Raw genomic sequence first — 20,380 nt, 5'->3', positions numbered from 1 at the left:
CACAGAGAAACCCTGTCTCAAAAAACCAAAAAGAAAAAAGAAATGTCCACAGGTAAATTTCTAAGAGGCAGTGTCCCACTAGTAGCAAGCTTATGAAAAGTGGTTTACAAAGTTAAAACTCCCTCTCAGACTCTCGAAGACATCTGAAAGAGGAAATAAACCTTTCCCAAACATAATTAATTAACTAACATAAGATGACTCAATCTTTATCTCAACTCATCCTTCAGTATGCCCACCTAGAACACAGGCAAATTGCAGTACAAAACCAACACAGGACAACCCCATTTCCCAAATTTACGTGGATTGGTCACCTGCAGCAACTGTGGGTTCTCCCGACCTATCTGCTGCAGCAGAGCTGGAAGCAGAGACGGATTCTGCTGGATAATTTGTCGCATCTGCTGAAACTGAGGCTGATTCCGTAAAAATTCAAGTGGGTGCCCTGAAACAGATGCAAACATTTTAAAACAAAAAAACCAACACGTAACAGGAGATGGTTAAACCATCATTCAGACAGAAAATACTTTACATGACATGACTTGAGTTCTCAGGTGTTATAGAGAAAATAAGTCACAAACTCCCCAAACCCTAATGCCTTGCTCTGTAGAAGTTATACTATTAGCAATAAGATAGAACACTGAAGCCAGCCAACCACAATGCCCTGTGAGCCACCACAGAAAATGCACGCACACAAAAAACAGCATCCTGTATCAAAATAAAAGGTTATCATGTTATTGTAGTTGCTCACAAGTAAGAAACACATAATACTAGTCTCTGTGAGACTGAGAGACTAAGTTACCTAGTAGGTGACGAATAGGAAATACTAAAATCTAAGCCAGAGCTGTGCCTCCTCTTTCTACTACAATAGAGTCCCAACTGGTTGCTAAAATGAGCAAGAAATTATCAAAAAACAAAACAAAACAAAAACAGTGTTTTCTCTGTTAACTGTTTACCCACTAAGATTTGGGTGGCCTTGAAATTGTACACTACCACCACCACCCTTTTTGAGCCAGGGTCTCTATATATCCTGGCTGTTCGGGAACTCTGCTGTATAGACTTGGGTTCCCTCAAACTCAGGTCTGCCTCTGCTTCCCAGTGCTAGGATTAAAGGAGTGCCCACCACACCTGGTCTGAGCTCACCTGGCCATCTTGAACTCACTTTGTAAACCAGGCTGGCCTTGAAAGCACAGATTTCTGCTTGCCTCTGCCTCCCAAGTGCTGGAATTTAAAGGTGTGCACCACCATCACCCAGCTACACCCTACATAGGTACTGAATTCAAACCATGAATCATCTTTTCTCAATAGTCGATTAGTAGAGTAAGCTCTGACCACACCGATGTGCTCTAAAAGCCCGACAGGGTCTCTCTACTGTGAGTGAAGACACAAAGTAAGGCTTACACAAACGCTCTGGGAATAAATCTTACCAGTCAAGTACTTCACATTAAATGATCTTACACTAAAAACTCAAGACCATTTGCCATCTGAAACAGTCACTTTACCTCCAGAACTTGTTGTTGTTGTTGTTGCTGTTGTGGTCGCTGCAGCTGCAGCTACTGCTGGAGACTGAGGAGTTCCAGTACTTGCTGCCTGGGGAGAAGGATCAACCACAGCCTGACTTTCTCTATCTCCTGGGATTCCCTGCCAACACAAATTTCAAGCTTTAAGACATCTCAAAAACACATATGCTAAATATTATACACAGCAAAACCTGGGCGGCTCACTGGACACTGTGTAGGTTACGTTACATGTTTGCTTATTAAAATCTTACAAATGGCCCAGGTACAATGCTGTAGTGCAAGGCAGCTCTTTTCCACAGTGACAAATGTACTGTCCAGTGACAGCCACGACCCACATCCAATTAAACTCTGAGAACATTAATAACTAAGGCATTCATTCTTCATGGGGCTTCAGGTGACTTTTGCTCCATGAAACAAAAGAACTGTGTTTACATGAATACCAGGTGACTGGTGGCCAAGTAAGCAAGTCTCCTCTATTGACTTATGTTTCTGAGCAAATATCTAGAAATTGTCACGCATTAAAGGGGAGGGGGACTTTCAAAATTGACAAAATAAGTATGAAATAAATTTCAAATGATGCTGTTTCAAGCATTTATCTTTTGAAACTTAAAAGTACAGTCATAGACTTTCTATTTTGATGCACAGGACTTAAACAAAGAGCAGTTACAACTATTTTTTTTTTTAAAATCATCAAATTCTTAAACTTTAAAAGATGGTATTACATTCATTTCCTGTTAAACATTAAGCTAAACTTAAGGAACTGAAAGAACTGTGGCTAAAGGGGCATCAGTAACTGCAGGCACTCAAAACAGCAGATCCAGGGTCCAGACTTCCATTAAATTCCCAAACGGAGAAGTTAATACTGCCTCCTCACAGAGGACAATTAAAATTCTGCTCTAAATAACTCATAATAGATCACACTAGCAACTAGGATAGAAGGTGTCAGTCTATTCAGTTAGAAAGATACTCCTCCAGAGCTTCGCTGGTACATAAGGCTCTGCTCCAAAGAAGACCACTTTATAACTCACTCTAATTAAAGTCATTTCAGAGTCATTTCCAAAAGATTATATTTTATCAACACAAAATGTGAACATTAGGGGTGAAGGTGGAACAAACTATTTGGCATATAGTGCTCCCCACTGAATTGTTAACTCATCAATTAAAATCTTAATTTCTGTAAGAGTTTGACATTAAGGAGAATGAAGAGACATGTAAAATACACTTCTCACCATTAGAAGATATTCCACAGCTCTGTCAGGGTTGTTGAAACTGGCTCTCAGGGCTGCAATTACTTGCTCTCGTTCATAGCCCATTGACATGATCTCCGTTACCATATTCTCGTAAGACTGACCAGTCACTAAACAGGCGTGTAGGGGACAAGGAAAAAGTACAGAACGCTCAAGAAACATTCTCTCCATAATTCCTGACTGTATGATGTCTATGTTTCATATACTGCTGTGTTATGCAAAGACAATTAACAGTATAAAGGTCAACACGTAGTCAAGTAGGCAGAATAGCCTCCTAAAATGTTTATGTTCTAACCCTTAGAACCTGTATGTATGTAGATTAGGTGACATGGGGAAGTGAGCCTGCTTATCAACTGACTTTCCAGATGGGCCCAATGTCGTCAATAAAGGTTCTTAAAAGTAAAGTGAGAGTTGAGCATGATGGTGCACACCTTTAATCCTAGCACTGTTTGGGGATGGTCTAATGTATTTTGATACTAATTACTACTTGCTGTCTTTGTGACCCACCTTTTCATTAATAAAAAGTCATCCCACCTGGCCAGGGCAGAGGAGACAGGTGGGGCTTAAAGAGAGAGAGAGAAAGGAATTCTGGAAAGAAGAGAGACCCTGAGGAGAGAGGAAGGCCTCCACGGTTTATATGGAGGAGAAGCACATGGCCGGTGTAGATGGAGAATCTGGTCCAGATGAAAAACATGAGCAAAGTATTTGGGATTATGGTCGGAAGATAGCTTGATAGAAGTTATTGGAAGCAGATGGCAGGGGATTGAGACAGGGGTCCCATGCCTCCCCCACTATGGCAGGTAGTTTAAAGGATTGATATCTGCCCTGCCCCGGATTAACTAAGACTATTTTAAAATATAACAAGTGTCAGTGCCTTAATTAATACATGTAACTTTAAAACAATAAGTGGCACCCAAATGTGTGACTCAAACCCACAACCCTGAGATTAAGAGCCTCTAAACTACCTCCCATAGTGGGGCAGGCACGGGATTCAATGCTATCTGCTTTAAATAACTTCTATCAGGCTACCTCGCATCCACAATTTCATATACTTGTTCATGTTCTTCATCTGGGCCAAATCCCCATCCACGCCAGCCACATGCTTTTCCTACATCTAACCCATGGCAGCCTTTTTCTCTTTTCTTCGGGTCTCTTTTTTTTTTACCCCCCTTGTGGCGGTCTCTCTTTTTCTTCCTAAGATTTCTCTCTCTCCTAGTCCCACCTATATCCTCTGCCCTGCCCAGGTGGGGTAGCTTTTTATTAAGCAAAAGGTGGGTCACAGAGACAAGCAGTAATAAGCATCACAATACACCACACCATCCCCCAACACAGCACTCAGAAGGCAGAGGCAAGAGGATCTTGTGAGTTCAAGGCCAGCCTGGTCTATAAAGAGTTCCAGGACAGCCTGACAGAGAAACCCTGTCTCGAAATACAAAACAGCAAGAGTATTTTACTAGAGTTCTTGAGAAGACTGGTTAGAGATAGAACAGGAGAGGTATCACAAAAGCCAAATGGCAAGTTAAAGAAGCAGGGACTCAGCCAGGTGTGGGAGGCAGGTGGATCTCTCTCTGTGGGTTTCAGGCCAGCCTGGTCTACAAAGGGAGTCCAGGACAGCCAATGCTATATAGAGAAACCTTGTCTCAAAAAACAAAAAACAACAAAAACAAATACAAAAAAAAGCAGGGGCTCAACAGAGCAAAGAGATCCTGGGATGATAATGCTGAGATGAAAGGGTCCAGTGACACAGCCAACTGGCTCTAGCTTTGGAGCTGCAGAATAGTTTACCATTTTCTACTCTACTTCAGTTCTTCCCGTACCATTCTGACAAGTATTTACAATGTATAGCTTTCTGTGTGTGAAGTAATGTCTTCAGTCTTATAAATTACTAAAAGTATTTGATAGAAGTGCTGCCCCAGGATAGTCTCTCAAAGACGAAATTCTGAATTTAGTATACCCAGGAAAGCTTGGGTTGATTAAAACATCTACATTTTTGTCACTACACATGACAAAGGTACCAACAAGTTAAAGCCCAAGTAGGTCAGGTAATCCCAAGGGTTGCAAGGTTGTCAAAATGCTGCTGTTAGGAAGCCAGAAACCAATCAAACAGGTGACCGCAACTATCCCAACGCTCTATCTACCGTACCAAAACAGGAACAGGGATACTAGGCCATAAACAATAAGAACATGAACTCCCATTAATAACTGGAGGGGGAAACCTGACAGATTAGAGAAGGGAAAGGGACTTTACTAACAGGCAAAATCAAAGGTTTGGGCAAGAAGACCTTTTGGTATGTGCCATATAAGCAACAGGACGCAGCTTGCAATCTAAAAGGCCAGCATAGAGGATGAAAACAGGAAGTGACCAAGCAAGTGGGAGGCACACAAAAGAAAACACAAGGTCTTCCAAAGGCGCTTCTGGAGGAGGCCACACACAGACCAACATGATAAGACCACATATAAAGTTCACATTGGAAAAGTAATTTCCTTCAAGGAGTATACTTAGCTGCAAGAGGAGATTTTAAAGAATTCAGTATGGAAAATACCCACGTCTCTACAGTTAAATGACTAATGGTTGAAATACTTCGTTTTAAAACTTAATTATAAGTAAGTGATCATGAAACTGATATACCAATGTGATCTAGAGGATGAAACTGCACTGTCTGAGGATGTATTTTTTAAGTTAGACACTCACCAAGGGCACTTGTTGCATCCTCAAAAAGATTTGACCGGGAAGAATCTCCTGGTGTACTGTAAAGAAAAATCAGTTTAAAAAGTATGCAAAATTCATTTAAATTAGTATAGGAACTAATTTCTAAAAAATTCTTTTTAAGTATTAAAGTCTGTGGGTATACCAGTCTCTTAAGAGATTATACCAAAAGTTTTACCTGTAGGATTTAAGGAAAAAATTTCAATCTTAAAACTACTTCTGAGAACCCATCATTCTACATAACATCAGAAGGACACAAAACGAAAGACACAAAACAATGCCTTTACAGAAAATATGCTGTGAAATATGAGAACGATACTGTAGTTAAAATAACCTACAAAGTCACAGCAAAAGAAATATCATTAGTAGTACATGATAAAAGTATCACATGTAGAAACCAAATGAAGCTGGCAGGTCTTTCACAGTGAAGTTTAACTATGTAAGTTTTCAATAATAGGGAAAGAAGGCATACACATTCTATAGCAAACACACAAAAAATGGCAGGTAGGGGTATACACTTATTCTAACCTAAAGAAAACCAATTTAAGGCCTAAGATCCTAAGTTAATCCTCAGCAAAACAAACACACAGACGTCTGTTCTGCTGAGGAATCAGATTAGGTTCAAAATAAAAGGATGACAAACAAAATTATAAAACCCCATAGAGCTGCTGACAGTGGAAATATGAAACCACATGTGTATATATGACAAAGTAGAAGTGAAGTCATCTGCAGGAACGAAGAGGACAAGTGGGAGGAGCAATGAAAGGGAGGGTAGTATGAGTGGAGTTATGCTCAAGGTACAGTATTTATTTATAAATATTAAGTATCAAGGCAATTACAATGTCTACTTTACTTTAGTATCCCTGAGTGTGTGTGTATATATGTGCACCACATGTGTAGTGCCTTGAAGGTCAGAAAAGGCGTTAGATTTCTTGGACCTGTAGTTACAGACAGTTATGAACCACAATTTTAGTTGTGAATTACATTTATAAATGCATTTGTGTGCATGTGTGGCACACATTTGTGTACACTGTGTGGGCAGAGTACACAAGGAGGACAAAGGATGTGTACGGGCTGCTTCTCTTCTACCACGTGGCCAAGTGAATCAAAATCAGGTTGCACAGCTTGGAAACAAGTGCCTCTACCTACTGAGATATCTCACGGGTCCTCATTCCAGCTTTAAAAACAAGACCATAGCCAGGCATTAAGTTCATGTTATCTTTAAAAAACAAAAAATAATTCATTTATTTTTATTTTATGAGCATTGGTGTTTTGTCTGCATGTATGTCTGTGTGAGGCTATCAGATCTTAGAATTATAAACAGTTGGGAGCTGCCATGCGGGTGCTGAGAATTGAGCTCAAGTCCTCTGGAAGAGCAGTCAGTGCTCATCAGCGCTACACCATCACTCCCAGCACTCAGCACTTAAAAATCTCTCTACGCACTTAAGACTGAGTTGTACTTTAAACACTATTCCTCAATCTTGATTCACTCTCACTTCTTCCTAAAACACATAGACAATCTCTAAGTGTATCAGAACATCCCCAAAATTTGCCTGTGTATTAAAAAGCATGCCCAGACCAGAGAGACAGCTCTTGACCAGCAAGCTAGAGGACCTGAGTTTCATCCCTGGGTACAAGGAGAACCAACTCCCACAGCTGTATTCTTCTATATGCATGCCATGGGTATGCATGCACACATGCACACACATACAAAAATAAAAATGCAATAAAAATTGTAAGACACATGCTCTTAGAAGTTGTACAATGCTGCTTTATAGTGCTTAGCTTATGCCTCTGGCTTATGTTGTTCTATAGCCATTTTCACATAATGGGTCCTGACTGGGTGTGGCAGAACACTGCTGAAGTCTCAGCACTCAGGAGGCCTGCTGCACATTCACTGACAGCATGATAAGCTAAAACTGGGCCTGACTTTAACTGTGTCCTTGACCAACAATACTGACCTCCCAAAGGACAGGTGAAGCTTCGTTCTTCTTTTCTTTTGAGACTTAATGCATTTTGCCTACACATGCCACACATGTGCCTGGTGCCTGAGAAGGCCAAAAGCGGGTGTCAGCTCTCCTAAGACTGGAGCAACAGACAGCTGTGAGCCACTATGTGGGTGTTGGGAATTGAACCCAGGTCCTCTCGCTAAGATCTCTCTCCAGAGCACAAGCGCAGTTTCTTTATGGCAGTAATGAGCAGCATAATCCCTACTGCTAACAGGTAGTTTTTGAAGAACAAAACTGACCTGAACAAACAAATCATAGAAAACAAGATGTCTGCCCAAACTGATGGGAGTATACCTGACGCCTGTTCACCAAGTGGCATGCTTTAAAAGAACACATTCACCTTGTTTTCTAGACCTTCTGCCATCCTCCCTGAAGATACACAACTGAGAAAAGACTGAGTAGTTAAGTGCTTGCTTCAGCAGGACATACACTAAAACTGGAACAATACAGAGAAGATTAGTATGGCCTCTAAACAATGCTGACCTGAAAATTTATGAAGTGTTCCGTTTAAAAAAATAACTAAGTAATTAATGTATTATGTCCAACAGAGAAGTCTACAGTCATTCAAGCACAGTAGAGCACACCTCTAGTCCCACAGCACTCAGGAGGCAGAGGCAGGTGTTATCTGAGTTTGAAGCCAGCCTGGTCTACATAGTACGCTCCAGGATAGGCAGGGCTACACAGAGAAACCCTATCTCAAAAATCCCAAACAAACAAAAAAGAAGTCTTTAGTCTGTTTTCCTAAACCTCTAGGTGTTCTTTCCTAACTTAGGTAAACTTTCTGGAGACCTAAAAAGGTTTCATTAAAACTTTCATTCTGGCCGGGCATGATGGTGCACACCTTTAATCCCAGGCAGAGGCAGGCAGATATCTGTGAGTTTGAGGCCAGCCAGGTCTACAAAGTCAGTCCAGGACAGCCAATGGCTGTATCAAAAAACCAAAAAACAAAGAAACAAACAACAATAACAAAAAAATTTTAACTCTTTGGCTATGTATATATGTTTATATGTCTATATGTGTATTTAAGATAATATAAACTTACATAATTCTCTGAAGACCAAAAAAGGTTTTTACTTTTTGGCAAAGTGTGTATGTATGTATGTGATATAATATGTATTAATGTGTCCTGATCATATCCACCCAACTCTGCTATGACCTGTCCTTTAAGTCTCCCCCTCCCTCCTTCATGTCTCTTCTTTTTAAATAACAGGCTGAGTCTAACAGTACTGCCTATATGTACATAAGTGTGATGACATCCACTGGAGCTTGGAAACCTATCAGTGGCTGTAACTGCCCCCGTGCCCATGGAAAAATGACTCTCCGGCCCAGCAACCCTCTACTGCCCGTAGCACCTCCCACCTATATTGGAATGCTGGATGGCTTGAGTTTATGCAAAAATTAATCTAATATTAGCACATCAATGTACTGTTCAAATATGAGATGCTCATCGTGTATCCTAGCTTGGTAAGGATATTAAGAAAGTCAGTGTACTACTTACTAAAGACATTACATTTATGCTGGTGAGATGGCTCAGAGGTTAAGAGCACTGTCTGCTCTTCTAGAGGATCTGAGTTCAATTCCCAGCAACCACATGGTGGCTCACAACCATCTATGATAGTGCCCTCTTCTGACCTGCAGGTGCACACTATATACATAATAAATAAACAAATCTTTTTAAAAATTGTATAGTATCTAAATTGTTTAGGGAACCAATTTGTCAAATTTCTAAAATTCTTCCCAAACACCAACTTTTGATGAAATGGTATAACCTGATTCTAATGATCTTCCAATGTGCAAAAGAGCAGAATGCATTTTAGTAATATACGGAGAAAAGAGTTTAGTTAGGCAATAGTACCACAGAGGCTGAAGAAAAGTGTTCTAGGTTAATACAAAAAACATATTACATTTCCTAAACTTTGTGCTATTTTCTCAGCAATGAGCAATTGATTTTAGACTCTTCCAAAACACAGCTGACTTGGTCAGACATGGAGGTCACGTTTAGAAGTAGAACACTAAAACAAAGGGGTTCCATAACCCATGTCAAACCATTTCCTAAAAATACTAAAACCAAATCGCTGTGAGTTCAAGAACAGTCTGGTCTACAAAGCCAGTCCAGGACAGCCAAGATAACAGAGAAATCCCGTCTTGAAAAACCAATCAATCAGCCAGGTGTGGTGGCGCACGCCTTTAATCCCAGCACTCGGGAAGCAGAAGCAGGCGGATCCCTGTGAGTTCGAGGCCAGCCTAGTCTACAAAGTGAGTCTAGGACAGCCAAGGCTACACAGAGAAACCCTGTCTCGAAAAAACAAAAACAAGAGAGCATATTTCAAGGAACTTTCGAAGACAGGATCTCTATTTTTTCCTCCCAAGACAGGGTTTCTCTGTGAAGCCTTGGACGTCCTGGACTCACTCTGTAGACCAGGCTGGCTTCAAACTCATAGAGATCCACCTGCCTCTGACTTCCAGGGTGCTGGGATCACAGGTGTGCACAACTATGTCCAGTTCAAGGAACTTTCTTGTTGAGACAGAATCTTGCTATGTGGCCCATTCTGCCTTTGACCCTGTAATCCTTCTGCTTCAGCCTCACAGTGCTGATTAGTCACGGCTCACATGCAACTTCCATTCCAGTCATTTTTAACTGTTCTAATTTCATTAGTCATTAATCTCTTAGTATGGCTAGTTTATAGATTAAAGTTTATCAGGGGCATGTTTGTTTAGGGAAACGCATAAAGAGTTACCTTTGTGTGGTTTCAAGTATCCACTGGACATGTGGAATGCATGCCGTGTTTAAGGGGCAAAGCTGTTTATACTGCCATAAACAGCATAAATGTTTCCCATGCTTTCAAAGTATTTCCAATCACTTCCTGTCAGTGACTGGCTCTGGCTCTAACATCACATAGACTAGTGTTCCAAGTTGTACACAGTCAGAAAACAAAAATAGCTTAGTGCCAATTTCAGGCTGCAGTAATAGAACTCATATTTTAGATTAGGCAGGAAATCCCTTCTGTGATTTCTAGCCAAAATTACTATGACTGAGTCATTTGCTTTGACCATTATCATTATGAATAAAGGAACATCTCATCACCTGCAAATAAAAACAAGCCTGTCCAAAATCAAAAACAAAACAAAAAAACAACTGTTCAGTAACCCTCACTGCAATTCCTCCCCCATCCCTCTCATCTGATTCACCAGGTCTCAGTGAGGAATAGTGGCTCTGGCAGTAATGAGGAAGCAACTCTGGCTAGGAGGCAGTGGCTAAGAGTGTTCTACCAAAGCCGCAGGTGCCAGTCACCTCCTCTAATAGCACTTCCGAATAAATGAATCCATACTATTTAGTTACTGGTTCAACAAACGGAGTTATGGGAAAGAGCAACTACTGCTGACTCTTACCTAGCAGTCACTGTGCACACGTGCCACTTGCTTTAGATTGTCTTAGTATGACCCACATTTTATAGATGAGAAAAACACCCAACAATCTTAAGTATACTTTTCTAAAATTAACAGGGCTAACAAATGTCAGAACTACATACAATGCAACACAGCAACTGAATTATTTATTGATGTGGAAGGCTACTTATGTTATATTAAAAAAACAGCCACAATTACAACAAATAAAAAATGTTTTGACTGCCGAGCTATGGTGGTGCACGCATTTGGGAGGCAGAGGCAGGCGGATCGCTGTGAGTTTGAGGCCAGCCTGGTCTGCAAAGTGAGTCCAGGACAGCTAAGGCTAACACAGAGAAACCCTGTCTCGAAAAAACCAAAAGTTTGGCAATTATTCTTTTAATAACTTAGCCAGGTGTGGTGCCTTTAATCTCAACATTTGGGAGGCAGAGGCAGGTGGATCTCTGAGTTCCAGGCCAGCCTGGTCTGCAAAGCGAGTCCTGGACATCCAGGGCTTTTACACAGAGAAACCCTGTCTTGAAAAACCAAAATAAATAAATAAATAATTTAAATTTTTTATGTTTCTTAAACATCTCTACTCAAAATGAGCACCTTTCCAATAAAGGTGCTTCTTAAAGCGGAGAGTACAGAAGGCTGTATGAAGAATGTATGCCTGTACTATTAGTAGTAAAGTGTCGCAACACACACTGCCAGCTAGGACGACAGCGTAGCTGATAAAAATGGCTGGCTAGGCGGGCATTTAAGAAAAAAGAACTTGACTGCAGATCCCTCAAAGCCATGACAAAGTAGGGTACAGTGGCATGTCCCTATCACTCTAGCACTGTGAGGGCGGCAATGGGTTGGTCCCAAAGGTTCACTGGCCAGCTCTGGATTCAGCTAAAGACCCCATCTCAAATAAATAATGTGAAAAATAGAAGAAGACACATTACTCAGCCTGTGTCCTCCATTCACTAGTGTGTGCACATATACATGCAAACATGAAAGACAGGAGCACAATTCAGAGTTCACTTAAAAATAAAAATGTAACACAGTCGTCAGCTTGATTTTTTTTTTTTAAATGACTACTTTGTGATATAATTTCTTAAATGTAGACCTTACCTGTCAGCTGGTGCAGGGCTGGTAGCCACTGGTGTCTGTGCTGGCTTTTCTGCAGGTTTCTCAGGCTGAGTTGCACTAGCAGGTGCAGGTTCAGAAGATGCTGTAGTTGAGGCTGGAGTAGTAGATGCAGGTGTGGGAGTGGGAGCCAAAGCAGGGGTAGGAGTTGGAGCTTGAGCCGCCACGGCTGCTGTGGTAGAGCTAACTGCAGTAGTGGTGGGAGTACTTGACTGCTGAGTTGTAGCTGGCACTGGTGTTGTCACTGCTTTGGGCTGGATGTGGTAAAAAGCCAAGTAAATAAAAGGCACTGTGTGTGATCACTCACTGTACTACAATGGCTACATGATCAACCTAGTAACAAGTAACCTGTGCAACTGGAGAGAGGGCTCAGTGGTTAAGAGCACTTACTAACTGCTCTTCCAGAGGTCCTGAGTTCAATTCCCAGCAACCACATGGTGGCTCACAACCATCTATAATGTGATCTGATGCCTTCTCCTGGCCTGCAGGTGTACGTGCAGGCAAAGTGCTATATACATAATAATCTTTAAAACAAAAAACAAACAAACCAAGTAACTTGACCATGATTTTTTTGACCATAATTTTTGAATGGATAATAAAAGATCAACATTAGCAAATGAAAGGAATTTACTGCCCTTCAAAATTCCTAAGATCATTGACATTACCGTAACTACCAAGTGCAATTAGCACTGGACAGTCATTTCAGTCTTTACAATTCAATTTGAAAAAGAACCCAAAGAAGTCAGTTTTAAATATAGAATATACGTGCCCCAAAATACAATATAGTTTTTACAAATCTTTACTTAAGCATCTTGCTTGTAACTTTAAAGTCTATATTGCCACTTAACAGCACTACCAAAGGAGACTGCAGTCTAAGTAGATACTGACTATGAACAACAGCTGTAAGTACACAAAGGACTAGAAACATACAGCAAAACAACGTATGATCATATACTTGGTAGGTCCTCAACCAAAAGCACGGCTGTAAAGCCTTCTATGCAGCAAATGAAATTAAACAGGCATTTAAAAAATCATACTGGAGCCGGGCGTGGCGGCGCACGCCTTTAATCCCAGCACTCGGGAGGCAGAGGCAGGCGGATCGCTGTGAGTTTGAGGCCAGCCTGCCCTACAAAGTGAGTCCAGGATGGCCAAGGCTACAGAGAAACCCTGTCTTGAAAAACAAAACAAAACAAAACCAAAAAAAATCATACTGAATTTCACTCTATCTGAACTATTAGTGTTCAATCTACTCAGCTCATAAATTTTCTGTAGAGTTAAATCAACTATTTTAACAGAAGATGGGATTAAAATTGAGCACAGTCTCCCACAATCCCAAATCAAAAGCAGTGAGCTGAACTGTCTTGTTCAACATGAACTAATAAACTGTTGGAGGAAGCTAACTTACTAGTGTGGGCTCAAAGGAGCCTTTAAAACACTGCTAGCATATACTCCATTTTCCTTTTTGTAATTCTTCTTTTTTTTTTTTTTTTTTAAAGATTTATTATGTATACAGTGTTCTGCCTGCATGTACACCTGCATGCCTGAAGAGGGCATCAGATCACATTATAGATGGTTGTGAGCCACCATATGGTTGCTGAGAATTGAACTCAGGACCTCTGGAAGAGTAATCAGTGTTCTTAACCGCTGTGCCATCTCTCCAGGTCCTCCTTTTGTAATTCTTAACTGCCAATTTAACAGTGTGAAGATTATTGTTTGTATTCTCAGAGAGGGTCTCGCTGCCTCAGCTTCCTGAGTGCTGAGGTCCTAGTAACACACTGCCACAGTCACACCCTGGTACCTACCTCTTTAAAGTAATTAAGGTTCTAAATTTGCAATGAGCTAAAGTCCTTCACAATGATTATTCTGAATAAAATGGAACACTACAAATATGCAGATTTTGATTTTTAAAGCATTAAAATTTTATAATAACTAATCTTGAGAAATGTGTATTCGTATTAATGCATTTAATTATTTGTGAGCTATTTCTGAAAAGTAAGTTTAAATACACACAGCACCATGAAAGTGTTCTGCTGCTTCGATCTTTTAAGTGATAGGCTTCTGGCATCTATTCCTCATAAGCATAATCCATCCCAAGACATTTTCACTCTTCACTACACTGAATATTGAAGGAAATACAGCACAACTACCCTAATGTGGGCTTATCCTATTATTGTCCCCTGTGCCACCATGAATAAAGCTAAATAAAAAGGAAAGGAAACCACAGTACATGCTACAAAACAGATGACCTTGTGGCCCTGTGCGAAGTGAAATAAGCTAGTCATACAAAGCTAGAGTTTTAAGAGTATGGCTGTAGTTTAGAGAAATTGAAGTTTGGTTGTTTTTGGTTTGTTTTTTTTTGTTTTTTGAGACAGGGTGTCTCTGTATAACCCTGGCTGTCCTGGGCTCGCTTTGTAGAGCAGGCTGGCCTCGAACTCACAGCAATCTACCTGCCTTTGCCTCCTGAGTGCTGGGATTAAAGGCATGCGCCACCATGCTCAACAACACATTTTAGTTCTAACATTGGGGGGGGGGGGCAAGTTTCTCAGTGTTCTCAAATTCCTAGCATGTTATTCTTGAGTTGTAGGAAAAATAAAATCAATATCTTAACTCCAAGAAATTTCAAACATAATTTTAATAATCTTCACACTCTGTTACTCAGTAGCCAAAACTCATGGTTGATAAATAAAGCACAAATTTAGCAGTGCTTGCAAAGAACTATAGCCTAGAGAATTTTCAAATGATGAAACCCAAAAGGTAAAATGCTCATTTCCCAGTAAGGTAACAGTTTTCCACAGAATCACACATGGACACTGCTCATTTAAGGACCTATTCTTCATTGCCAAGCGGTGGTGTCACTTGCCTTTAATCCCAGCACTTGGGAGGCAGAGGCCAGCCTGGTCTACAGAGTGAGTCTAGGACAGCCAAGGGTACAAAAGTTACGCGCTGAGAACAAAAGACTTACAGGAAGTACACTATATATGAACCATATATGTAAGGTAATTAGTATGAATTTTATCTTTTATTACCTTTTCTTGTTCTCCTTTCTGCACATTAACTATACTCACATATGTTTACATACATGAATGTACACAACAGGCCAGCATCTTTTTTTTTCTTTTATTTTCTGAGCCGGAGTGACCTTGCTTAAAGCATCCAAGGTCTATCAACTTTTCTGAAACTTTTGTGGTTTCAGTTTTCTTTAGAGTTGATTAATAACCATTTTATATGCAATAGATTTTCATCATCCATCTCACTGTTTCCTACTGCTCTTATTTAATATTCTATGACTTTGGAGGAAACTCACATTTATTCCACTACTAGTCTTTGATAAATCAACTTCAACCATCAACTTAAACTTGCTCTCATTATTACAAAGAGTGTTGCTGTTTGCTCCCTCCCAAACTCAGGCATTTAAACCCTGAAGTCATACTGATTTTAGACAGGATCTCACTAAGCAGCTCTGGCTGGCCTGGAACTTACTAAGTATAGCAGGCTGGCCTAGAATTAGAGATCTCTGTGTCTGCCTGCAAAGTGCTAGTATTAATGGTGTGTGCCACTACATCTGACATAACCCTGAAAGTCTCATGATAAACTAGTATGAAGAGGGTAGAATTAAATCTGACTGTGGTATTAGAGGAAGGGCCTTTCAGACTACATGAACAATTCTAATGGCTTTCTAAGGACAGAAGAGAAACTATAGGCTGAGAGAAATGTACAGGTGTTCCCATCATGACAACACCTATAAGTGTTATTTTGTAGTCTTCACCACACCGTTTGGACTTCCATCTGTCTGATCTAATAATAACCCTTTTTCTTTTTTTGCTTTTTTCGAGACAGGGTTTCTCTGTGTAGCCTTGGCTGTCCTGGACTATTACTGCAGACCAGGCTGGCCTCGAACTCACAGGAATCCACCTGCCTCTGCCTCCTGAGTGCTAGGATTAAAGGCATGCGCCTCTACTGCCCGGCCCAATAACACTTTTTCTACTTTACACTTCTCCCTTGGATATTTTATTACAGCAGTGAAAAGATGACCAACAGTGTATTGCTATTTCCCAGATTATCTTTCAATAAGCAAGTATACAAAGTCCTCTCTTCAAGGAACCCATGTTGACCCTCTGTGTGTGTGTGTGGGCATGCATGTGGAGGCCAGAGGCCAGATGTCAACTCTCAAAGGCCACCCACCTTTAAAAGTCTCTTACTGGCCTAGAGCTCATCATGCAGGCCAGATTAGAAGACTATTGAGCCCCAGGGCTGAACCTGTCTGCCTCCCAGTACTGTGCTTACAAACAATGCATGTGATCACATGCTTTTTGGTGAAGGCTCTCTGGAGAGACAGAACTCAGATTCTTCGGCTTGCCAGGTAAGTAAGCATTTTACTGGCTGAGCTTTTCCCCAAGCCCTCAAGCTCTATTTCATAAAATTACCCAATATATTTCACCTTCATAAATCACAAAACAGTTCTCTCCAACGGAGAGGTGGCTCAGCAGCTAAGAACACTGACTGCTATTTCAGAGGTCATGAGTTCAATTTCTGGCCACCACATGGTGGCTCACAACCATCTATGATGCAATCTGATGCTCTCTTCTGGCCTGCAGAGGTTCATGCAGGCAGAGCATTCTATACACACATAAATAAATAAATCTTTAATGAGATACTCTCAAAATAATTCTACTGCTGGGTGTGGCAGAGGCAGGCAGAGACAGGCAGATTGCTGTGAGTTCAAGGCCAGCCCAATCTACAAAGTTGAGTCCAAGACAGCCAAGATCCTGTCTCAAAAAACTAAAATCATTCCATCATTTCCTTTTTATTTTCTAAAACTCTCGTCTCTTCACTGAAAACCAAAGTTGCATTCATTTCATGCTTTTCTTTTTCTTTTCCTGCCATAAGCCCGTTAGGTCTAACACATAACTTACCCAGTATCTGAAAGGCTGTATATTAAAAGCTAGAGTGAAAAGACATTAATTGCTAAGAAATTTTAAAATAATCACATGATTATTTTATTCTAATCGTATTCTAGCACCTCTTTTTTAAAGCAGAGTGAACATAGTTTAAGGAAATGAGAGAAAAAACTCTTATCAAGGGTATCTCTATGTAATAGCCCTAGTTGTCCTGGACTCCTTTGTCAACTGGATAGCCTTGAACTCAGAGATCCGCCTGTCTCTGCCTCCTTGGTGCTGAGATTAAAGGCATGGGCCATCTTATATAAAGATGACTTCAGAACCACAAATATCTAGTTATTACCTTTAATATGGACCATGGTAAATCTGCCTACATTTTGGAAAGTAGCTAAGTGCACCATGCTATTTATTACATAGGCTGTGTATATTATGGGAATGCATAAATATTTTTCACTGTGGACTTGGCCACTATTTTTGAGATGAAGTACATGTATAAAGATAAGGAAGGGGCCTGAAACTTACTTTTGTCACCATAACCACCACAAAGTTTTTCTCATCGATTTTGTATTCTTTGAGAGCGGTATCATCACTGAGGATTTTACCTAATAATTCAAAGGGGAAAATGTTGTTTAAAGACACATTAAGCTTCGCCTTACAAAGAAATTACTCAATTTATCAGCAGCATTAATTTTACCAAGTAAAACTTCTAGGAAAAACTTTGGCAACCAGATAAGACAAACATAAGTGGACTACTACTTTAAGAGCACCAACGCCTGATGGAAAGATGTCTAACATTAAATGCCAACTGATTTGATTTTTAATTCACTAACTAACTGTATCTAAGACTTAGTAGGCAAGAAAATTTGAGTAAGTCCTGAAAACAGGGAGATCTTAAAGACAAGGGAAACTAAAACATTTCAATTGCCTGGTCATCTGAGATGAGCAGCTTCCTATTCTGAATACCAAACACTTGATGAATCAGAAATGTTCCAATGTTATAAAAGCAAAATAATTATAAACAAACAAAACAAGTGAACAAACAAAACCTCACTAAAAACAGTACAATACACAAGAGAAGGGAAGAATCCCAGGACTCAGTGAGCACACTGCCAAAGATCAAGGAGGCCATACTCAGGCAGACACACTGAGAATATTCAGGACTCCTGGGAGTTTCCTTTCCCTTGAATTTAGTTATCCATTCCAAAGAGGCCGCCGCCTTAAAAAACAACAGGCACCACACAAAAAACCCTGAGTCTATTTTCCTGGATTATCAGTGAGGCTAATTAAATTTGCAATCTCCTAGTCTGAACTCTTAAGAATTTTCTTACTTGGGCCTCTTTATCAATTTCAATAACTTGCATTTAATATTTTTTGATCCTATCATGGGGGCCTTTTGATGTTTGAAACAAAACAAACCTTCATTCTTCAAATTTGGTAGTTTAGGAAGACATAAAACTTGTCTTTAACAGGAATGATTTCACGCACATTAGTCAACTAGTATATAAGGTCTTTATAGATTGAAAGCAATGACACTGAGTTTATGAATGACACAGAAGTCCATCACAACGCTCACAGACTAAGTCATTTCACCCCATGGACACAGGAGGCAAATGTGCAAAGAGAAGACTGAATATTACGCCATAATTAGATAACTATTTCTTACTATCATTATCTATGCAATCATGTTCCTGACGGAGTCAATTTGAAAATACTGTCATTTCTAAGATATCATTTCTAAAACTAAAACAATGTCAAACAGGCAAGACATGGCAATTAATTTCAAAATTGAACTCATACCTGCATAGATTAACTTCTGACCTGCTACTGGAAAGGCATCTTTTCCCTTTTCAGATTCAATCTTCTCTTTCAATGCCTTTACCTAGAGAAAACATTAAATATAATAAAAAGAAAATTAAGCCTAAGCAAAAATTACAGTGTACATTGAAAACACGTTTTAATTAGTGCTTTACGCACTTTAAAGATCTTGTCTTTCCAATATTTTACTCAAAGGCCTGCCCTGTATTATTAGGTGCCTGTGGCATGAGCTTTATTTTTTATCATGTTATATATACATAGACCTAAGGCATGCATGAAGCCTAGATTCAATCCCCAGCAGCATAGACAAGCATCTAACAAAAACTTCTGTATTTTGACTTAACCAATTCAAAACAAAAATTTCAATTTAAAGGTTTTGTTTCACAAAATTTATGAGCTTATCAGTCAGATTAAGAAATCCCTTCTACAGCTGGGCATGGTGGTACACGCTGAATGTTGTGAGTTCGAGGCCAGCCTGGTCTACAAAGTGAGTCCAAAACAGCTAAGGGTACACAGAGAAACCCTGTCTCAAAAAACCAAAAAACACCCCCCCAAAAAAACACCAAAACAAAACCAAAAAAACAAAAAACTACCACCACCACCAACAACAAAACTACAACCAACCAAAAGCATAAATAATTCTTAAAAAAAGAAAAAAAAAGTCTCCAATGTTTGTAAAAACAACAAGAAATGCCTTCTAAACTAGGCATGGTAGCACATGCCTTTAATCCCAGCACTAAGGGAGGCAGAAGCATGCGGATCTCTCTGAGTTTGAGGCCAGCCGGGTCTACAAAACAAAGTGAGTCCCAGTCAGAAAAGGCTACACAGAGAAATCCTGTCTCAAAAAACCAAAAGAAAAGGAAAGCCTTCTAAGCTAGGCATGGTGGCACATGCCTTTCTTTAATCCCAGCACTAGGGAGGCAGAGGCAGGCAGCCTGTTCTACAGAATGAGTTCCAGAACAGCTGGGGCTGTTACACAGTGAAACCCTGTCTCAAAAGACAACAGAACCAATGGGGTGGTGACGCACACCTTTAATCCCAGCACTCGGAAGGCAGAGGCAGGCGGATCACTGTGAGTTCAAGGCCAGCTTGGTCTAACAAAGCGAGTCCTGGGATGGCCAAGACTAACACAGAGAGAGACCCCGTCTCGAAAAAAGACAAAAGAAAGGGGGGGGGGGGTCTGGCAGTGAGCATTTTCTTAGTGATTCCCAGGGGAGGAAGAATCCATGGTAGGTGGTACCATCCCTGGGCTGGTGTTCCTGGGTTCTATAAGAAAGGCTAAGCAGTGAGGGAACATCTGATTTGTTTGTTTGTTTTTTGTTTTTTCAAGACAGGGCTGATTTTTATTATAAGGCCTGGGGATGTGAAACCACAGGTGATGTTTACCTGTGGCCCACCTCATCCTGAGACCTAATCACTGTAAAACATAATAGTCCTTATGACCCTGCAAGCTCAGGAGAAAGAAATCTCTATAAGCACCTTTTAAAAAAAGAAAGAAAGGCTAAGCAAACCATGAGAAGCAAGGCAGCAAACAGCACCTCTTTATGGCCTCTGATCAGCTGCTGCTTCCAGGTTCCTCCCTGCTTGAATTCCTGTCCTGATATCCTTCAATGAAGAACTACAACCTGTAAGTCTAAGCCAAATAAACCGTTTCCTCCCCAGCTTGTTTTTG

The 20,380-nt window shown here is 40.4% G+C and overlaps 1 protein-coding gene and 1 non-coding gene across 2 annotated transcripts in view; one reads left to right on the top strand and one right to left on the bottom strand.

Annotated features, from left to right (window-relative positions):
• Window positions 1-20,380, bottom strand: part of Rad23b (RAD23 homolog B, nucleotide excision repair protein) — a 40,558-nt gene that overhangs the window by 6,040 nt on the left and 14,138 nt on the right. The window contains exons 2-8 of the mRNA XM_051162176.1: window positions 18,691-18,772; window positions 17,416-17,495; window positions 11,981-12,249; window positions 5,454-5,509; window positions 2,744-2,871; window positions 1,497-1,635; window positions 312-439 (exon numbers count right to left, since the gene is read on the bottom strand). Coding sequence (XP_051018133.1) covers window positions 312-439; window positions 1,497-1,635; window positions 2,744-2,871; window positions 5,454-5,509; window positions 11,981-12,249; window positions 17,416-17,495; window positions 18,691-18,772 — 882 coding nt within the window. The remainder of the gene's footprint in view (window positions 1-311; window positions 440-1,496; window positions 1,636-2,743; window positions 2,872-5,453; window positions 5,510-11,980; window positions 12,250-17,415; window positions 17,496-18,690; window positions 18,773-20,380) is intronic.
• On the top strand, window positions 7,884-7,990 carry LOC127207465 (U6 spliceosomal RNA). Its single transcript, XR_007832915.1, has one exon. It is a non-coding gene; the product is annotated as a U6 spliceosomal RNA (small nuclear RNA).

This window comes from Acomys russatus, chromosome 2, assembly GCF_903995435.1.
Source record: "Acomys russatus chromosome 2, mAcoRus1.1, whole genome shotgun sequence".
NCBI classification, from domain to species: Eukaryota; Metazoa; Chordata; class Mammalia; order Rodentia; family Muridae; genus Acomys; species Acomys russatus.
The sequence above is the reverse complement of the archived record's forward strand: the minus strand, read 5'-3'. Positions and strand labels throughout refer to the sequence as shown.